At 33.1% G+C, this 21,030-nt stretch overlaps 1 protein-coding gene across 1 annotated transcript; it reads right to left on the reverse strand.

The window, feature by feature from the left end:
• Positions 1–5,308: 5,308 nt before the first annotated feature.
• LOC107748010 (formin-like protein 1) lies at positions 5,309–17,663 on the reverse strand. The gene is made up of 18 exons (XM_016562656.1): positions 17,555–17,663; positions 17,012–17,092; positions 16,802–16,875; positions 15,815–15,898; positions 15,213–15,335; positions 14,381–14,468; positions 13,820–13,896; positions 13,638–13,731; positions 12,087–12,161; positions 11,582–11,692; positions 10,955–11,104; positions 9,981–10,082; positions 9,660–9,894; positions 8,721–8,860; positions 8,528–8,629; positions 7,215–7,322; positions 7,017–7,131; positions 5,309–5,632 (listed from the first exon to the last, which is right to left on the reverse strand). Exons 1-18 carry the CDS (start codon positions 17,630–17,632, stop codon positions 5,532–5,534), a joined length of 1,938 nt encoding a protein of 645 aa, XP_016418142.1. The 5' UTR covers positions 17,633–17,663; the 3' UTR covers positions 5,309–5,531.
• Between the last annotated feature and the right edge of the window lie 3,367 nt (positions 17,664–21,030).

Here is a 21,030-nt window from a genome sequence, read left to right on the forward strand (position 1 = left end):
ATATTTTCCTCGCAGAACTTTCTAGCTTCTACCAACATCTCCCCACCATTGAACACTCACACACACATATGCAGACTCTAGTGCTCATATGTTCCATTAGCAAAAAATGTGTAGAAAATATCCTCATCTCATTGCAGACAAACAGCCAATAGAAACACATTACTGCTGCCTGATGGCGGCGCGTTCATGAAGCTACAGTTGCACCGTTCTACTCCTCTTTTACATCAGATATGCATGTTAGCCAACAAAGTACAAACGATATGCCATATAATCTAATTTACTTAAATTAGCTAATTTTTGATCAAAGAATAATTCCTTGTTACATTTTACCCCAAAATCAAACAAAACGGATATATTTTGCTTAGCAAAAATAAGATTTTTTGTATCACGGCATTATTCACTCACCCTCAGGCTATCCAAGATGTAGATGAGTTTGTTTCTTCATCAAATTTAGAGAAATGTAGCATTAAATCACTTGCTCACCAATGGATCCTCTGCAGTAAATGGGTGCCGTCAGAATGAGAGTCCAAACAGCTGATAATCCACAAGTAACCCACACCACTCCAATCCATCAGTTAACATCTTGTGAAGCCAAAAGCTGTGTGTTTGTAAGAAACAAGTCCATCATTACTGTGTTTTAACTTTTAAGCCGTTGCTTATGGCCAAAATATTAGTCCATAATCCATAAGAACGCTTCCTCCAGTGAAAAAGTCCATCCCCTGTTGTCAAAATCCACCCACATATTTGTTTAGAGCCATTTTCACTTGTAAACAGTGTGTGACCTGTGCATATTTCTTTCCTGATTCAGACGAGATGACCTTTTCACTGGAGAAAGCAATGTTATGGATATAGGACTTGTATTTATCAGCTCTCATTCTGACGGCACCCATTCACTGCAGAGGATCCATTGGTGAGCATGTGATGCAATGCTACATTTCTCCAAATCTGTTCCCATGTGGACTGAGGGTTAGTAAATTTAACATACAGTAACTGTACGAGTTGGCAAACAGTAAGAATATAATGCTATAAAATTACATCTACAGTTCAATCTTCTGAATTTCTAAATGAGACATGTGAGACTGGGGTGAATGTTCTCAGGAGAAACATCTAAGAAGCAGGAGACTTCAGCTCTCCATTTAATCTCAATGCAGTACCTGCAAATACTGAGATGTTAAAGAGATCTCATTGGCTAATAGTCCTTTCTATAAGTTTACACCTGGGAAATTATCCTAATTAAATAAAAAATAGGAAAACAATCCATGTATTTGTTGTCCTCCCAAAAGGAAAGGCTATTTACAGCATTTCTGCTTACGTATGTTTCTAAGGTTTCATCCTCCGAGCAGCAAGCAGGAGGAAAATATGCTATGAAATATTCAGCGCGTATTGCATGTCTCAGCTGGGTTCTGCCAACAACACCTTCACTATTAAAGTTCGACCCACACGCGGCATCTCACCATCACGAGTGTAATTACAGGGGAGGGAGGCGCGTTTCTCTGGGGCAATTCAAACACACATGCTCACTACAGCTCCGGCCCACGTTCAGCTGTGACTCAGTGTAATTCCCAAACACTTTCTCCAGTTCTCATGTTCCCCTCGAGTCGATCGAGCAGAGATTCAATTTCAGGATTCATTCTGCACGTGCTTCACATCCGTACGCATTGCAGGCGAGTGTTCTGAAGGAAAACAGAGACACAAAACCTGCTAAAAGTAACAGAGGGGTAGACAAAATATTTATCTCAGCTCATTTTTATTTAGTTTAACTTGATGTACTAAAATAAGCAAAACTTAAATGAATATGAAGAGTTTATTTGCAAAAACAACTTCAAATTTAAATTTTTCAAAAATCATGCTTTTTATTATGTTATCATGTTTTTATTGTGGTTAATTGTGTTAGTTAGCTGTTTTTTTAAAGTAATTTTTTAACCTAGTCAAAATAACCCAGCTGCAGTTTGATTGAGATTAATTGGAATGCACAATGAAAAAACATGATTTTTGAGAATTGTTAAAAACGGAGTTATCTGTTTTTGCAAATTAACTCTTTTTACATACATGCATACATACAAACAGTATATATACATATATAATTTATTTATTTATTTATTATATATATCATTGATGATTTGTTTTTAAATTCACATAAGTGTAATATATACATTTTTGTATTTAACAGTAATTTACATAGCAAGTTAAAAAATAAATACAGTAAATAATAAATATAGTAAATGCATATTTAATACAATTAGCAATTAAAGTAATTATATTGCATTGAAGTAATGAGAATTGAGTGGAAATTGTGCTTAATTTGGCATGGGCTTTGTCTGTAAGCAAATATCATTTATAATTTCTTTGTTTTTATTTTGAGGTGACATATGACTGGGAAATGTTTTCGACAGGTTTTATGAGATTCGCCCTTTAGCTGATATGTAGTTTGGGTCAGGTTTAGATAGAAAATGAGAAAATGAGAAATAATCTAAGCAGACTTGACTTTCTGTAAAGAAAATATCTGCAGCACAACTAAATAATTACCTTCAGAGTGAAATAGTCAAAGTCCTCAAGCTACTGACAAATAATTGGTAAATATTTATCAAGTATAAGCCAGATATTTTATATAAGATTAGCTTTTGTATTTTTATACTAAAAAAGGGGGAATGTGTTAAGATTAGATAGCGTGAGGTTCATACTGTATGACTTGTTGAAATGAAGAATGAAGCCTGGGATCAGTTTTCGATGTGTTTCCCCCAGTGGATCTGAAGTGTGAGAGCGGCTTTCATTTCAAAGCATATATTTTGTTACGTAACATTTGACAGCACATTACACTGTACGTGTGAAGCACTTTGTGTCACTGGGACGTATTAGCAACGTATGATAAACAACCAGTTGGCGGTGAATAATAAACTGCTATTGACTGTTGAGATCAATATTCTCATTCATATTTAATGGATCCCCAAGGGTTTGCAAACAACTGCCCCACTGCCATTGTTTACCTATTTTCTGCTGAGAAATATATATAGCTACAGCATATATGAGACGCTATAGTTTGGTTTGGTGGTCGTGTCCATCAGATGCCTGATACATACCTCATAACTTTCTTTTTCGTGTCTTAAAATGACTTCATTGAAGTAGAATAGACCCAAACTCTGATGCGACACACATCCGAGCACCATATGCTGTGTTAAAACACTGAGAAACGTCCAAAATATATGAACAGAAGAACTGTGTAACTGTATATAAACTGTATGATCATGGATATGTTCATTTAGGGTATTTTTTGTAAGCTTTTTTTTTTTTTCTACCAAAAGCGTTTGAGAGATCTGAACTGCACGTAGATATCCTCTCAAAGTCTGCATGCAGAATCCTCTCTCTGTAAGTTCTGTTTACAAGTGTAAGATAGATGGATTTCTGTATTTTTTTTTAATGAATATAGTTGTATGTGAGTAGACGGGTCAATCGGATCCTGTTCACTGTTGTCTGATCTGTAACAAACCATTCAAGCATTCCAAACCTCTGAATTTAACATGTCCATTTTCATTAATGCAACATATAGAATGTATATAAATCTATCGACGACTTCTTGTGATAAAACAATAACAGTGTGAATGCAATGTTGACCAATAGAAATATATCTATATGGAAATGTTATAATGAAAAAGTTGTTTTAATGTTGAAAAAAAACCTCGTCTGGTTGTGTATGTACAAGAGACTGTTGGTTTTGAATGTTCTTGTGCTGTTTTTGTGACTATTAAAGTGAATATCTTCTACTACAGTCTTGTGCGCTAATTGTAATTACAGAAATGCTGTACTTTTTTGTAATTGTAAATGCCATTTTTTATCCGGTATAAAATCTTTATTATGTCATATGCAGAAAGAAAAAAACTGATTCATATGGGAAAAAAAACACATACTAGACAACGTTCGTTTTCAGTAGTTGGTGTACAGTAAGCATTTCAAGAATACAGTGTCAAAATGAAGCTGAAGATCCAGTTATTATAGAGTTAATCTCACGAAACCTGTCAGGAATATTCCGTATTTCACCTAAACATAAGAAAATTATAAGGAATTACTGTTCATTTTTAAATAATTTTTGATAAGTCAAATTCTTTAAATTTCTCCTTTTTTCATTAATTTTGGGGCAAAATATGAAATATGCAAGCACATGTTCACATTTTTCTAATTTCTTTTTTTTTCCTTTTAATTTTGGAGCAAAATATGAAATATAAAAGAATGTTCAAATTCTTTTTTTTACATTTTGGGGCGAAATGTGAAATATACAAACACATTCGAAATTTTAAAATTTCTTAAATATTTTTTTTTAATTTTGGTGCAAAGTATGAAATATGCAAGCACATTAAAATTCTTCAAATTTCTTTTTAAAATTTGGGGTGAAATATGAAATATACAACCACGTTCAAATTCTTCAAATTTCTTTTTTTTTGGGGGGGCAAATATGAGATATACAAGCACATGTTCAGATTTTTCAAATTTCGTAATTTTTTTCTATTAATTTTGGGGCAAAATTATAAATATGCAAGCACATGTTCACATTTTTTAAATTTCTTTTTTTTTTTTCCTTTTAATTTTGGAGCAAAATATGAAATATAAAAGAAAGTTCAAATTCTTTTTTTTTTTTACATTTTAGGGCAAAATATGAAATATGCATGTTCACATTTTTCAAAGTTTTTTTTTTTCCTTTTAATTTTGGTGCAAAGTATGAAATATGCAAGCACATTCAAATTCTTCAAATTTCTTTTTAAATTTTGGGGTGAAATGTGACCCTGGACCACAAAACCAGTAATGGTCAATTTTTCAAAATTGAGATCAAAATTGAATCTGAAAGCTGAATAAATAATCTTTCCATTGATGTATGGTTTGTTAGGATAGGACAATATTTGGTCGAGATACAACTATTTGAAAATCTGGAATCTGAGGGTGCAAAAAAATCAAAATATTGAGAAAATCGCCTTTAAAGTTGTCCAAATGAAGTCCTTAGCAATGCATATTACTAATCATAAATTAGGTTTTGATATATTTACAGTAGGAAATTTACAAAATATCTTCATGGAACATGATCTTTACTTAATATCCTAATGATTTTTGGCATAAAAGAAAAATCTATCATTTTGACCCATACAATGTTTTTTTGGCTATTGCTACAAATATACCCCAGCGACTTAAGACTGGTTTTGTGCTCCAGGGTCACAAATATGAAATATACAATCACGTTTTCATTTTTTTATTTCTTGTTTTCTCTTTAATTTTGATGCAGAGTATTAAATATACAAGCATGTTCAAATTCTTCACATTTCTTACATTTTTTAAATTTTGGGGTGAGATCTGAAATATACAAGCACACATTCTTGAAAGGTTTCTTGAGATTGACCATAAAGTTGTTTGCTAAATTGTACATAAATAGTTGAGCTTTTATAATTTACATTCAAATAGCATAATGTAGCTGTTTAAATGTTTCTTGTAAACTGTTTTTGGCTTCATGTGTGGTGTGGCTTCGTCGCGGGATGCTTTGAGCTGTGTGTGTTTCACAGAGAGATGTCAGACGACACGGGAAGCTGCTGAGCTGGTTTCCATTTGGCGCTTCGTCTTCCTCCGTCTGCTCTGATGTACGGCTGCTTCCTCAAGTCTACACACACACACAGAACAGAACCCCCCCCCCCCCGCCGAAGATATCGGAAGATTTTTGAGCTTTTCAAAAACTTGAAAGAAACGGAAACATCAGAGATCTACACGGAGGAACTGAGGGAGGCACTGAGTGTTACAGAAGAGCATAAGTAGATGAAGAGCGATACCTTCAGAGACAGAAGAGAGGAAATGAGAGCGAGTTATAAAGCAGAAGTCCCATCACAGAAACCAGACTCACAGAGCAGACGAGACGAGCGCTTCCCAGAACGAGCCGTAAATGGCACGGCCTGCAGAGCTGAGAACCAGACAGACAGAGCGTGCAGAGAGAAGCATCACGGGAAACAAGACAGGCAGAATAAATACACAATATAGAACGTCAGAATGAAATAACAGACAAAATGATTGAAGAAAGAATTAGAATAGGCAAAGAACTAGGAGGAACGAAGAACACTAGGAGATTTCTGGCCTAATTGAATTTTATATCAAAATACAGTTAGGCTAATGGACTATAAACAAATTTCAATGTATATATAGTATATGAATATTATATTTTTACATGTCTAATATTTGTAGAAATATTTCTGATATTTTTACAGTATAAATGGGTCCATGCAAAATAAAATAAATACAGTATATTTTTATATTTATACTTAAAAAATACTATATATTTACATTTATAATGTTTAAAAAATATAAATAAAAACATAACATAAATGGGTCTTTATACAAACATTAAAATAAATACATTTCAATATATTGATAATAAATACCACATTTACTTTTAGATTTAAATTATAATATAAATGAATCTATACAAATGTATATTATGTAAATATATTTCAACATATTTATAAAAACTATATTTACATTTGTATTATTTATTTGTATAGTATAAATGGGTCTTTATACTAATATTTTTCAATATTTTTGTATAAATAATTTTCCAATATATTTATATTACATATTATGTATAACTAGACATTTATACTATAAATATTGTCATTATTATAAACGTGTATAAAATATTATCTAAATTTGATTCATCTTTTAAGTTGACGGCATCTTTTTCTACTCACCATTAGAGTACTGTACATAAAACTATGGCTGTCAATAGAATAAAATAATTCTCATAATTTCTGACCATTCTTTATGAATGTCAGAATGTCAAATTTAGTCAGTTGTAATTATTTTATGTAATTGAAGTAATTTATATTATATTTTATTTGATCTTATTTTTTCCCCTGAACATTTGGCATAGAGGTATGCATTGGGTTTTATTTGCGCCATTTATAATACAACCCCTAACAATGGTACAATCACATGCTGATTATAATATTCAAAGTTAGGGCATTGGTTTTCTGTCTGTAAGTCTAGCTCAGCCTGACCTGTGATGATGTCCTCGATGGCTCCGTCTTTGCCCTCTCTCACGAGCGGCGTCATCTGCCTGCGCTTCAGCTCTGCGATCAGATCCATCTGAGGGAAGCGTGGCAGCGCCGGCATCTGAACACATCAACAAACCTGTGAGACCTTGATATGTCACTTCCTGTTCTCCGGGATTTCTGTCTCTGTCTGTCGCACGTTACCCTATTAGTCACTGCAGTGTTCACAGGAGAGTCAGAGATGTGTAAATCTGTGCCGAAATCAGTCTCGGAGATGTTCTTCTTGCGCTGTTCCTTCTCCTGTTCGGCCAGCTACAGAGAAAGAGAGACTCATCCATCAGTCAGCACGCTGGAGGAACGACTGGAGAACAAGTCACATACTGTCTATATACTAGATCAGGAGAAAAGGATTGGTGTTAGAAATAGTATGCTAGAGGTGGGATCTTCACGTGGGTTTTTGAAGTAACTATTGTTGAAATAACCTCTATAAGATAATGTAGTATTATTTATATATACTTATAGTATTATTAAGCTTTTTTTCCGTTTTCATTTTAATTTTTGAAGTTGTCTTTATCTGTTTTTGTCATTTTTCTTCTTCTTTTATAATTTATTTGGAATTTATGATTTGTTTATTTATAATTTTTTTTTAAATGTATGTTTATTGTAGTTTTAGTAATTTTATTACTTAAAACGGATTTATTTCAGTTATATACCAAAAGCAGCATTTGTAATTCTCTAATTTTGTTTTTGATTTTATTTTGACGTTTTAGTCATTTTCTTATATATTCTTGTTCTTATGTATTCTTTATTTAGTCATTATTAGTAGTTCTGTCAGGACCACTATCATCAAAATGATAGATACTTAGCATAACGTTTGGTTTGGCGGTATGGTTCTGTTCTGGGCAAAAACCTCCCTGCCCATCCATGCAGCCTGTCATGAGTAGTAGCAGTATTTAAATATTTATCATTCGTTTAAATTTTTTATTTTAGTTTAGTAATTTTAGTACTTTATTTCAGTTAGTTGCCAAGGCAACATTTCTAATTTTCAGGTTTTTAAATCTACTATTTATCATTTATTTTATTTCAGCTTTATTATGATTACTGAAAACAATTTTAATAGGTTTTGTTTTAGTTAACAATAACAACCCTGGCTTATGTTTATGGAGGACCAAACCTGCAGAAATAATAAAGAAATAAATAAATAAATAACAGGAAAATAAAGAAATAAATGACTCATTTCATGTAGGGTTAATGCACTGTAATAAATAAATAAATAAATAGATTATAAATAAAACAAAAATTATGGAGTACATTTTATAATACCATTTCCACTTAAAATTTTAATTCAGTGTGTTACTTGCCATTTCTTTGTAATTATTTGTGAAATTTATTAGCAATTTCTGAGTGAAACTTGGTGCAAAATAATTTCTACAGCTACAGTCTTTGTGATTTTAATCTCTCATTACCAGTATGATATATGCTGATGTGAAATAAGCACTGGGTAATAATTTCATCACCTTATATGCTTTGATAAACCTGGCAAAAACAGGGAAGAACACAGAAGGAGGTGTGGATTTGGGATCCTCTCCGAAATACTCCACCACTGAGTGATAGACCTCCTGTAGAGACACACAGACGATCCAGTCATGTAGAAGCTATTATTCACTGCTGTTCAGAAAAGATTTCACACAGAACTGAACTCATCTCCACCTCTGCAGTTTTGCTGTCTTTGACCACAGAGTCCAGCAGACTGCCGTTATTGGACATGAAGTTTGTGAGGACAGCGCTGTCTTTCTGCTGGAGAAACTCCTTACGCACCACCTCCATTCCCTTCTCCAGAGATCGAACATCTGCAAGGAGAGAAGTTTTTTTTTTATTATTAACAGAAAGATAGTATTCATGGAAATAAAATATTCATATTAGCATATATTACATTGCTAGAAGTTTTCAAAATAAATAAGATTTTATAATAATCTATAAAATTGTACAAAGAAGTGGTTGTTCACTTGTTTTGCTTCAGGACCCATATTATATTATATTATATTATATTATATATAACTGTATAAAATTCATTAATTAGGTTAACTTTTGTCTAACTGTATTTTAGTATAACTGAACTACTATTATAGGTTTTGTTAATATTTTGAATTATTTTTGATTTTTACATTTTCTTTTTTCATTTTAATTTGTAAAAAAAAGTTGTTAGTTAGCTTTTGTAAATTTATTGTGTTTTTGTCATTTTTATTGGTTGTGTTTTTTATTCTTTATGGTAATTTTTATTTCAGTTTTAGTTTTAGTTATTTTAGTACATCAAGTTAAACTAAATGAAAATGAGAAATGTTAAACCGGAAATCAAATGTTTAAATTTTTTACATTACAAATTGTTTAAATGTTTACATTGCAAATTCTTTTTTTATTATTTATTTATATTTATTTTATTGTATTGCTTTAGTTTTAGTTAACGATAATAACCCTGTTTGGAAAGATTAAACAAATTTCAACAGATTACACTCTGAAAATGATACAAAAGTGTATAGAACATTTTTATAAATAAAAAAGTATCATTAGAATTCTATAGAAATTATGAAGAAATTGATGTAAGTGATGATGTAATTGTAACACTGGTTATATGTATTTTTGGATCTTCACCTGTTGTGTTAGCAGCTGGCATAATGTGTAATTCCAGAGAGCCGGATTCGGATCTGTCCATGCGGATCAGACCTCGATCCACCAGAACCTGGACCATCTTCTCCAGCTCGGTCAGAGCTTTAGCGGAGCGCTGTCTGTCTCTCTCTCGCTCCTGCTCTTTCTCACGGTGTGTCTCTCTCTCTTTCTCCTTCTGCTGCAGCTGAGAGAGCTGAGCCTGTGTCTCCTTCACACTGTCCTGGAAACACACATTAAAAAGCTTCACAGCCTGGAAACAGGAGTAAAAGTAAGTGTGTGTGTGTGTGTTTTAGCAAAGTGTGTTACCTTCAGAAGTTCCACCTCTTTCCTACTCTGTATGAGTTGTTTCTCGAGTTCGGACGTCTTCTCCACAGCTTCACTCTCACACTGCTGCAGTCTAGTGTTTAGCTGATATATACAACATACACTGAGTGCTTTAATGTGATTTAGTGTGTATATTTATTCATTTACATAAATGAATATGATGTGCAATATGTGGCATTAAACCAAAATAGAATTAAACCAAAGTGCTGTACAGGATAGATAGATAGATAGATAGATAGATGCATTATTATTTTATTATTATATATAATGCATATTGTTTTTATTGTAGTCAAACAGCAGATACAGGTGCATCTCAAATTAGAATGTCGTGGAAAAGTTCATTTATTTCAGTAATTCAACTCAAATTGTGAAACTCGTGTATTAAATAAATTCAATGCACACAGACTGAAGTAGTTTAAGTCTTTGGTTCTTTTAATTGTGATGATTTTGGCTCACATTTAACAAAAACCCACCAATTCACTATCTCAACAAAATAGAATACTTCATAAGACCAATAAAAAAAAAAAATTAGTGAATTGTTGGCCTTCTGGAAAGCATGTTCATTTACTGTACATGTACTCAATACTTGGTAGGGGCTCCTTTTGCATTAATTACTGCCTCAATTCGGCGTGACATGGAGGTGATCAGTTTGTGGCACTACTAAGGTGGTATGGAAGCCCAGGTTTCTTTGACAGTGGCCTTCAGCTCATCTGCATTTTTTGGTCTCTTGTTTCTCATTTTCCTGTGTGCACTGAATTTATTTAATACACGAGTTTCACAATTTGAGTTACTGAAATTTATTACTGAAATAAATGAACTTTTCCACGACATTCTAATTTATTGAGATGCACCTGTATATACTGTATGTACTTGAAAACATTTGTATCAGAACTATATTAGGACAGATTTCTATCAATATAGGTTGCAGTAGTTGTGTGTGTTTTGGGTGTGTGTACCTGTGTGTTTTGTTCTTGTAGCTCCTCTAGATGTTCCATTATTGTGTTTTTGGCCTCGGCGTCCTCTAGCATCGCTCCGACATCAAACACATTATCCAGATATGCTTGAATCTGCACCTGCAGCCTCTCGCTCTCAGTGACAGTTAACTCCTACACACACACAACCATTCAGACTGCATTTTAGGCTGCATTTATTTGATCAAAAACACAGTAAAAACTAAGATTGTGAAACATTCTTAAAATTTAAATAAACTGTTCTCTGTGTGACTATATCTCAAAATGTAATTTATTCCTGTGATCAAAGCTGAATTACTCCAGTCTTCAGTGTCACATGATCCTTCAGAAATCAGTATAATATGCTGATTTGCTGCTCAAAAAAACATTTCTGATTATTATCAATGTTGAAAAAAGTTGTGATGCTTCATATTTTTTCTGGAAACCATGATACATTTTTTAGGACACTCTGATGACTAGACTGTTCAAAAGAACAGCATTTATTTGAAATATAAATCTTTTGTAACATTATAAATGTCTTTAGTGTCACTTTTGATCAATTTAATGCATCCTTGCTGAATAAAAGGATGAATGTCTTTCATTCTTTCAAAACATTAAACAGTAGTCGCTCACCTCCAGATAGCTGTCTAGTCCTAGTTGTGTAAACTCATGCTGTAAATACACTCGGAAGTTCATGTTCTCCACTGAGTGCACTACAATGTTGATAAACTGCATACAAGCCACCTAGAGGTGACCAGGGGAAAATATATTGATCAGTTTTCCTCGCACTCACGATCCTACATTAAAAAGGTCAATAACAACAGGATAAACCTTAATCTATGTCTGGAATTCCAATGCATTATGTATGTTATGCACGTAATATGGTGAATTTGTGAGAAAATGGTTAAAATACATATTTTAATCATGATTATTAATACGTATATACTTTCTGCTTGTCCTAAAGTGGAAAAGTTCTCAAGAATGACTGATAAATTAAGTCGATGTACAAATGGGCCATAAATATAGATGTCTGTCATGCGCTTTCGTCCTTTTTGGTGAGCTAAATACTGTACAATCAGTGTAAGAATCTGATAAAACGTGAACATTAATACATATGAAGCATTTTATATGTCCTCACCATGAAATCAATGTTGTTGTCATCATTTCTGTAATACTCCATGAGTTTCTCGAATCTGTTTTTCTCTCCACACACCTGCATGAACATACAGACACATTCACAGGTTCCTCAGAGACGACTGTTTACTGTATTTGAGTTTACTGTACACTGCCTCTTACCAAGTACTTGACCATAAAGTAAGAACATTTTACTACATTACGAGACCTTCAGTGGTATTTGATGTCGCAGGATCATTTATCATCTGAAAATATGTTATTGGCTTAATATTCCATCCGATATCTAATTATTAGTTCTTGCTACAGGAAGGCCGTGTTACATTTTTATGCAAAGTATGTGGATTCACAGAAACAATGAGGACATAAGGATGGGAAATCCTTAAGGGAAGGTCTATTTGTTTCGGTTTCGGTTTTAGCTCTAGTTTGCATAGTCCTTTCTGCTGTCACTGATATGCATCTGAATCATCTCCCACACAAAATGTCTTTGTGACAATAAACGCACAGTCCTTCAAAATGACGTCTGTGTGAATGTATGAGGTTGCGAGCTGTGTATGATCTAGTTTTGTCATGTGCAGACGGGTGTAACGGCTGATATCACAGAATGAGCTTTAGGTTACTTGAGTTTAACAGCAGATCAGACACTTGTATCTCATCACGTGTGTCTGCGTTCATTCAGCGTCTGAGAGAATAACTAAAGAGTTTGGGTGAGGTTTTATATCCTTGAAATTAAACTATTAGACATTTTCTGATGAAATGTAAATAGTTTTCACATATTATATTAGAATATTATTACTCATGTATGTGGTCCTAAAAAGAATTTGGACAGTTAAGCCATACTTAAAAATGTATGAATGAATGACGTTTTTTCTTCTTTTTTTTTAAGAATTAAGAAATGTATTTGGATTGATTATGTCTGATTATATTTTATTACTTAACTTTTGTCTTTTTTATTATTTTTATAATACATATTTAGTATTGTACATTTTTTATTATTGATTATTATTGTTATATTTATTATTATATGTTTAGGTATATTGTATTTGATTACATTTTATTAAAACAAACTTTATTATTATTTAAAAAAAATACTATTATTTTTGATCTTTCATCATATTTTATTAAACACAGCTTTTTATTTTTATTATTTGTATGACATATTTAATATTATAATATTTTTTCCTTTTTTAAATATGTTTTCCTTTTTTCATATTATAGTATTTTTTATTACATTATGATTTGGTATATTTGATTGAATTTGGTAAGACAAACCTTTTAGTATTTTTTATAATATACATTTTAGTATTTTTTATAATATATATTTAATATTACAATATTTGTCTTTTTATTCTTTTTAGAACATTTTTGATTTCACTATGTTTTGGTATATTTTGTTTATTTATTTTTTGATTAAGATATATTTCTTGTTGTTGTTTTTTCTCCCCACAGAGTTGAATTGTACACAATAAGACCAAGGAGACACATTGAAGTTGGAGAGATGATGATGATAAGAAGAGTGAGGTGGATGAACAGAGAAAGAAGGCTAGTCTTTTCTTACCTCTTTGAAATTATTAAAGGCTGCAATAATCATTTCGTGACCTCCTCGAACCAAACAGACAGCAGCAAGGAGCTCCAGAACCAGAGCTTTAGTCCTAAACATGAACACACACGTATGTAAGTACAATATTGTAGAAACAAAACACACACACACACACACACACACACAGACTGTTTTCTCACCTGGCATTCTTGTTGTTGAGACTCAGGGTGATTTCATTGACACAGTTGGGATGAGCCATCACCTGATTAAACCCTAACTAACACACACACACACACACACACACACACACATATGAGACGAGACGAGATGAGAGTGAGATGAGAAGTACCTGGTAGTTCATTATGGCACGGAGGCACATAATGCAGAGGTGCAGGTGGTTCTTCTGGCTGAGCAGAGACGAGTATCGCAGAGCTTTCCTGAGCAAAAGAAGTCATGTTAAATATATTAAATATTATAATATTTTTTCATATTAATTTTTTTTATTTAAATGCTATTTACATTTACATGTATAGTAAATTCTTAAATCTTCATGAGGAAATAAATTATTCCGTTTAAATACGAAAAAGTCAAAGTCAGAAACAAATGAATTAAAAGCAGAACTATGTTTTTGTGTAATCTGCCACATCTGGAAATCTCAAAATCATTAAAAGTAAAAGTACTGTATGTGACACAGACGCACACAAACAAACTCTCAAGAAAAGAGATGAGACAAGATTAGAGGAGCAAGAGATGAGAAGTACCTGGTAGTTCATGATGGCACGGAGGCACATGATGCAGAGGTGCAGGTGGTTCTTCTGGCTGAGCAGACGCGAATATCGCAGAGCTTTCCTGAGCAAAAGAAGTCATATTTATAAATATTTGTATTCAATATTAATTTTTTAAATATTATATTTTTTCTTTTTTTTATAATTAGTTTTTTATTATATTATGTTATTTGGGATTATATTTTATTTAAATATTTTAACATCTTTTTAGTATTTTTATTTATTTATTTACTAATATACATCATATTTTTTTCTTTTTATTGTTATATTTGATTATATTATGTAAAGATAGATCATGTGAAACCTGCTCACACGTTCATTGCGATATAAATATTTATGTTTACATATACAGTAAATTCTGTATGAAGAAATAGATGCTTTGGTTCAAATAGGAAAAAAGTCAATATTTTATAGATAAACTAATTAATTAAAAGCTGAATTGTGTAATCTGCAATATCTGGAAATCTCAAAATCGTTAATAGTAAAAGTTAAACCGCGTGTTTTGACCTCAAAATACATTGCAGACATATTTGATGTTACAGTGATAGTGTTTCGCACGTGTGCATGGGTCTGTGAATGTATGTTTCTTTTTGTAGACTTTTTTGTCAGTGTGTGTGAAGCTGGAAATAGTAATGTAGAAGTTATGTTCAATATACAATTATTTGCGAATGATACGGAAACATGTTTTCTTCTTCAGTTCAGGACCAAAGAACTTCAGAACAAATTTCATATAGATCTAAAAATGGCTTAAATAAGAAACAAAATGTATAATTCATAATTTCAGAGTGGTTTATACTCCATAACTGACCTTGTGGTGAAGGGGCGTCCTGAGCGTGGGGAATTGTGGGTAGGGGAGTTTGTCGCACTGGTGGTCAAATCTTCCACAGATTTCTCTTCAAAGCTTCCATTATCAGAGCTGTCCATGTCATATCTGTAAAACACAGTAAGCGTCTGTCTTATGATTCCATGATAATTAAACAGCTGTTTTCAACACTTATAATAATAAGAAATGAGCTACAAATCAGCATATTAGAATGATTTCTGAAGGATCGTGTGACACTGAAGATTGCATCACAGGAATAAATTAAATTTTTTAATATATTCAAATAGACAACAGATTTTTTTTTCAATTGTAATAATATTTCACAATATTACTGTATTTTTTAACAAATAAATACAGCCTTGGTGATAAAATTCTACTAAAATCATCAAAAAGTAGTTTGACCGCCATATAGATGCTCAGGCTGATGAATATAATAGCAGTGTTAGCTAACTGGCATCAGAGGCCTGGTTTCAGACATTGGATGGTCAGAACATGTTCTCTTCCCAGACGCCTTGTCACATTAAGAATTTAGGTTCCTCTATTGTGTCTTGGACAATGTGTGTGTGTGTGTGTGTGTGTGAACATACGTGACTGCACGTTGAGCAAAAGAGAGGTAGTCCACTAGCACGTCTAAACCCTTGTTTTCTTCATTTAGAAACTCCTCAGCCCACCTGAACAGACAGAGAGAACAATACAATGAAGAACAAAAGGAGCACAATTGAGGTCAATTATGAGTGACAAAGTAATTACAGTCCAGTGTCGACACAGATATTTCCAGACTTCCAGGTTTCAGAAACCTGCATTTAAAGGAATAGTTCACCCAAAAATGAAAATTAGCTGAAAATTTACTCACCCCGGCCTCAGGTCTTCCAAGATGTAGATGAGTTTGTTTCTTCATGGGAACAAATTTGGAGAATGTAATGTTGGAGAAATTAAAATTACATCACTTGCTCACCGATGGATCCTCTGTCGTGAATGGGTACCATCGGAATGAGTGTCTATAATCCATAATAATCCATACTGCATTGAAAAAGTCCATCCTTTCCCATCAAAATCCACCAACATATTTGTTTTATACTGTTTTCACTGGTAAATGATGCTCAGTGATTTGTGCATTCGGTAATCTGTGCATATTTCTCTTCTGATTCAGACAAGGCTGTTTTAGGCAGACACAATGGATGGAGAAAGCAATATTATGGATAGAGGACTCTTATTTTAGCCAGAAACAGTGGTTTGAAGTAAAAAAACTTCTTAATGACAGATTTGGCGTGTGGGTTATTTTGGGAATTTTATCAGCTGTTTGGACTCTCATTCTGACGGCACCCATTCACTGCAGAAGATCCATTGATGAGCAAGTGACGTAATGTTACATTTCTCCAAATCTGATGAAGAAACAAATGCATCTACATCTTGGCTGGCCTGAGGGTAAGTACATTTTCAGCAAATTGTGATTTTTGGGTGAACTATTCCTTTAACGTGATAAACTTTGTTTAAAAAAGTCTTTTCATGTATTATATAATCAGGCCAGTAACATGCATTGTCAATAACATTGCATGTCATGTGATGGCTCTTACCCGATGTGATTGGTGCGCAAAGAGATCTCCAACTCTCTCAGAACTTGTGTGGATTCTTGGACTCGCCTTTTAAACTACAAATCACACACATATAATTTTATGAATTAAAATCATTTACATATTTCAGTTTAATAATAACTGGACAAGCTCTGTATCTCACTCGCAGATTTAAACACAGACACATATACAGGCTCAAACATATATCTGTACCTTTCTGCCTCCTCCCTGCTCTAATACACTCTTAAGTTTTTGAATGTATGCTGACGGAGGATTCTTCACCTGGAACCGTTCCTGATGAGAGAAACCAGAAGGAATAGTAATCTCAGCTGTAAAGAGGGTTTTTTTCTGCACTTTTTTCATACCACATATACAATTAGTCACATTTCTTGCATCAGAAGCAGTTTAAATAATTTTTTTTCATAAACATTTCCCACCCTCATGATCTTTAATGTTTCTGTACCTTTAAGACTTTGACGTGTAAATGACGCATGCTATGATTGCCAGCCACTTGCTGAATATTTATTTATGTGGTCATATGGTGGTGACGTGATTTCATTTCAATAAATGCTCTGGGTGAACTGGAGAGAAAGTTTTTTTTTTTTTTTTTAGTATTTAAAGAGCCAGGACAATTGTGTTTTTCATTATATGTCCCCTTTAATGGTGTGATATGTGGTTTAGGGTAGTAAAAACAGCTTTATGGTAAATGAAAACGTGTAAAAGGTAAATGTTTTTATGTTTTTGCCCTGAACTCACCTGGTCACACACTAACTCCCATTTCTTCTCGTTGTCGTACTGACAGAGCAGCTTCACTTTGTCAGGTGGAAGATTCATGGAATTCTACAATCACAGAGCAAGAGACAAATCATCAACCTTTTTGTAAGTCTGAATTCATTTATATTAATTCTACAGAGTCATTAGTTCTATTCCATTGAGGCAAACTCTTAAAAATTATTTTTACAGCACTTTTGGGCTCAGCAAAGAACTTTATTGCGAAGCATTATTCATGGTTGAGTTTTTTAGAGAGTAAGAGTTTAGAGTGTTTTTGAAAGGACGCTGCATTTATTTGATCAAATATACAATAAAATTGTTAATATTTTTTTGTTAAAACTGAAACTTTTTTTCTTAGAATTCTTTGCCAAAAATAAAGCTCAAAAGAACAACATTTGCAAATTTGAAATATAAATATTTTCAATGTATCTGCTTTCACTTTTGATCAGTTTAACATGTCTATGCTAAAGAAAAGTATTAATTTTTTTTCACAAAAAAACAAACAAAAAAAACAATGCCCTGCCAACCACCCATAGCGCCCAAACATCTCAGTGGCAAGTTTTGCACAGTCCACATTTTCTTCCGATCTAGTTGTAATATGTTCCCAGACTATTGCTATGTTTAAATGCAGAGTTACTGTGGCGCCAGTCACACATTACACTTGTTTGCAGATGGTCACATATGAACTGATGAGTAAGCGGCTGTGTCTTGTGAGCCGGTTTACGAGCAGCGGACAGATCACATGTATAATGAGGTATGCTGACTCTAAGAATGCCCTTTCTGAACCGGCAGAATAGTGCTGTGTGAATGTCCTGTTGCTATGACGATCTCCTAAATTATTTATGAACAGCATGAGTGTTTGCATTTGTGTTGCACACACACACACACACACACACACACTGTTATGGCCCTACAGAATTACCTCATCAGTGACTCATCTGAGCATCGGATGATACCGAACACACAGTGTGTGCACGCTGGATGTAAATCCCCTAAAATGTTATGAAAATCATCTTCAAGGTCATCTTCCATTCTCTTATGCTTGCCAAGTCTGCATTTACTTGATCAAAAATACAGTAAACAGTTTTCAATTTAAAAACTATATTTAGAGCTTACACTATTCCTACGTCATTGGCTGGAACGCCACTCTCGTGAACACGAGTACGACAGTTAGCGGAAGCTGGAGATTACGTTTAAAAAGTTTTAAGTAAGGATATTTTTCTTACACAAATGCATCTGTTCGCTTCAGAAGGCCTTTATTAACCCCCCCGGAGCTGTGTGGAGTATTTTTTATGATGGATGGATTCACTTTTTTGGGCTTCAAAATCTCAACACCCATTCACTGCCATTATAAAGCTTGGAAGAGCCAGGATATTTTTTAATATAACTCTGATTGTATTCGTCTGAAAGAAGAAAGTCATATACACCTAGGATGGATGGAGGGTGAGTAAATCATGGGGTAACTTTCATTTTTGTGTGAACTATCCCTTTAAGTTTAATACGTAAGAATAGTGATTTGTTCACATCTCTGACTATGAGCAACATTAAGCAAACACCACTGATTAAATCATTATTTTTCCTCATGGAGAATGTCCCTGGGAGGGTTTGATCAGGTGTTGCTATTCCCTTTGAGGCATTTTGGGAAATTTCATCCTCATATTTCCACATGCCCTACTGTTTTTTTTTTACTTAAAAAGGGGTTTTACTTTCTGCATACAGCTGGTGAGATCCTTTGACAGAATGAAACAGAATGTTTTGCTGTGAAAGGTGACGGGAATTCTCAGTATTTGTTTTGTGTCTGATTCCTTGGCTGTATCTTGCAGCTGGTAGCTCAGGAATCTTATCATTTGTTTTGGGAACTTTGCAAAAGATCTCAACGAACTCTATACTAATATTTAGCCTTTCTTTGACCCGCCTATGAACCCCAGACTGACCAAAAACTCAAGAACTGTATACTAAAAAGCCAAAGCAAATACACTTAACAGTCTAAATATCTATACACGTCAGACCTATTAAATCATGTTTTCTGTGAAAAGTGAAAGGAAAACTTTTGTACCTCTTATATGAAAATAATCGGCTGTTCTTCTGGACTTTCTATTCATCAAAGAATCTTGAATCTTCACAGTTTCCACAAAAATATGAAGCAGCACAACTGTTTTCAACATTGATAATCAGAAATATTTCTTGAGCAGCAAATCAGCATATTAGAATGATTTCTGAAGGATCATGTGACGCTGAAGACTGGAGTAATGATGCTGAAAATTCAGCTTTGATCACATCTTGAATAAATTACATTTTAAAATATATACAAATAGAAAACAGTTATTTTAAATAGTAATAATATTTCACAATTGTACTATTTTACTGCATTTCTGATCAAATAAATGCAGCCTTGATTAGCAGAAAATTAAAAAATATTTAAAAAATCTTACCGACCCCAAACTTGTGAGCTGTAGAGTATGTGACATGTAAAAGTTACATCCAGAATATCATGTTTGACTATTGCTGTCATTTAATTTTTGCGCATATTAAATTACAGTTCTTCACTAAGTATGGCACATTAGCATGGCACAGTATCCTAATTTGCAAAACAGGTCAATGGAAGAAAAAACAGCAATCTGCAGAAATATTGCTTTAGGGCAAACACACACACACACACACACACACACACACAGTCTCTCTCAAACAGTCTTCCTTTATGGAATATCTGCAGTGCAGACAACTCCATTGATTATAATTGTCAAGCTTATAATTGTCAGCTTGCATCTGTCGTGTAGACAGTGTTATCTTTGCATGTTTTAATTCAGATCTCATAGTTTCTTTTGTCTTTATAATAGCTGACCCTTTCTACCTGTGAAATAAGGACAAGGAGGCTGGAGAAAAATAGAATCAAGGACAAAACACTTCCGACTCTTTAACCATCACTGCTTGCTTTATTTATTTTTCTTTATTATCATCTGCCCTTTCTTCGTCCTTTCTATATGTTCTATCCTTGAAAGTTCATAACTGCATCACATGTTATTTTTAATCCTCAAAATACTCAAAATGCTTATATGCAAGTCTGTACACCAATAATTTATGCGTCAATGATCAATGCAGCATACTGTATACTGCAGTACACGTGCAGAGCGTAATACATGTTTATTCAGAGCCGTCATATCACTTTACCTTCAGCAGAATTATGCTAGAAGATTATACTGTTTTCAGCTTATCATATTTGCATGAGTTTTTTGTATATTTGTAAGCCGAATCAGGTACTTTTATAATCACCTCAATGATTTTGTAATATATTTATTTAATAAAAATTTTAAAATTATATTTTAAGACACTTAAAAGGGTTATTAACTAAAACTGAAACTAAAATTAAAACCATTAAAAAATTATTATTATTTAATTTATTATTATTTATTTCAGCTAGTTGTCAAAGCAACATTTCTCATATTATTTTAATTTAACCTGAT

This window comes from Sinocyclocheilus rhinocerous, unplaced genomic scaffold, assembly GCF_001515625.1.
Source record: "Sinocyclocheilus rhinocerous isolate Xijiao unplaced genomic scaffold, SAMN03320098_v1.1 scaffold4094, whole genome shotgun sequence".
NCBI classification, from domain to species: domain Eukaryota; kingdom Metazoa; phylum Chordata; class Actinopteri; order Cypriniformes; family Cyprinidae; genus Sinocyclocheilus; species Sinocyclocheilus rhinocerous.

Coding starts and splice junctions, on each gene's coding strand:
- LOC107748010 (XM_016562656.1), bottom strand. CDS start 17,632: ATGAATCTTCCACCTGACAAAGTGAAGCTGCTCTGTCAGTACGACAAC. Junction 16,876..17,011: donor AGCAGGGAGGAGGCAGAAAG/GTACAGATATAT, acceptor TGTGATTTGTAG/TTTAAAAGGCGAGTCCAAGA. Junction 15,336..15,814: donor TTTGCTCAACGTGCAGTCAC/GTATGTTCACAC, acceptor TGTGTTTTACAG/ATATGACATGGACAGCTCTG.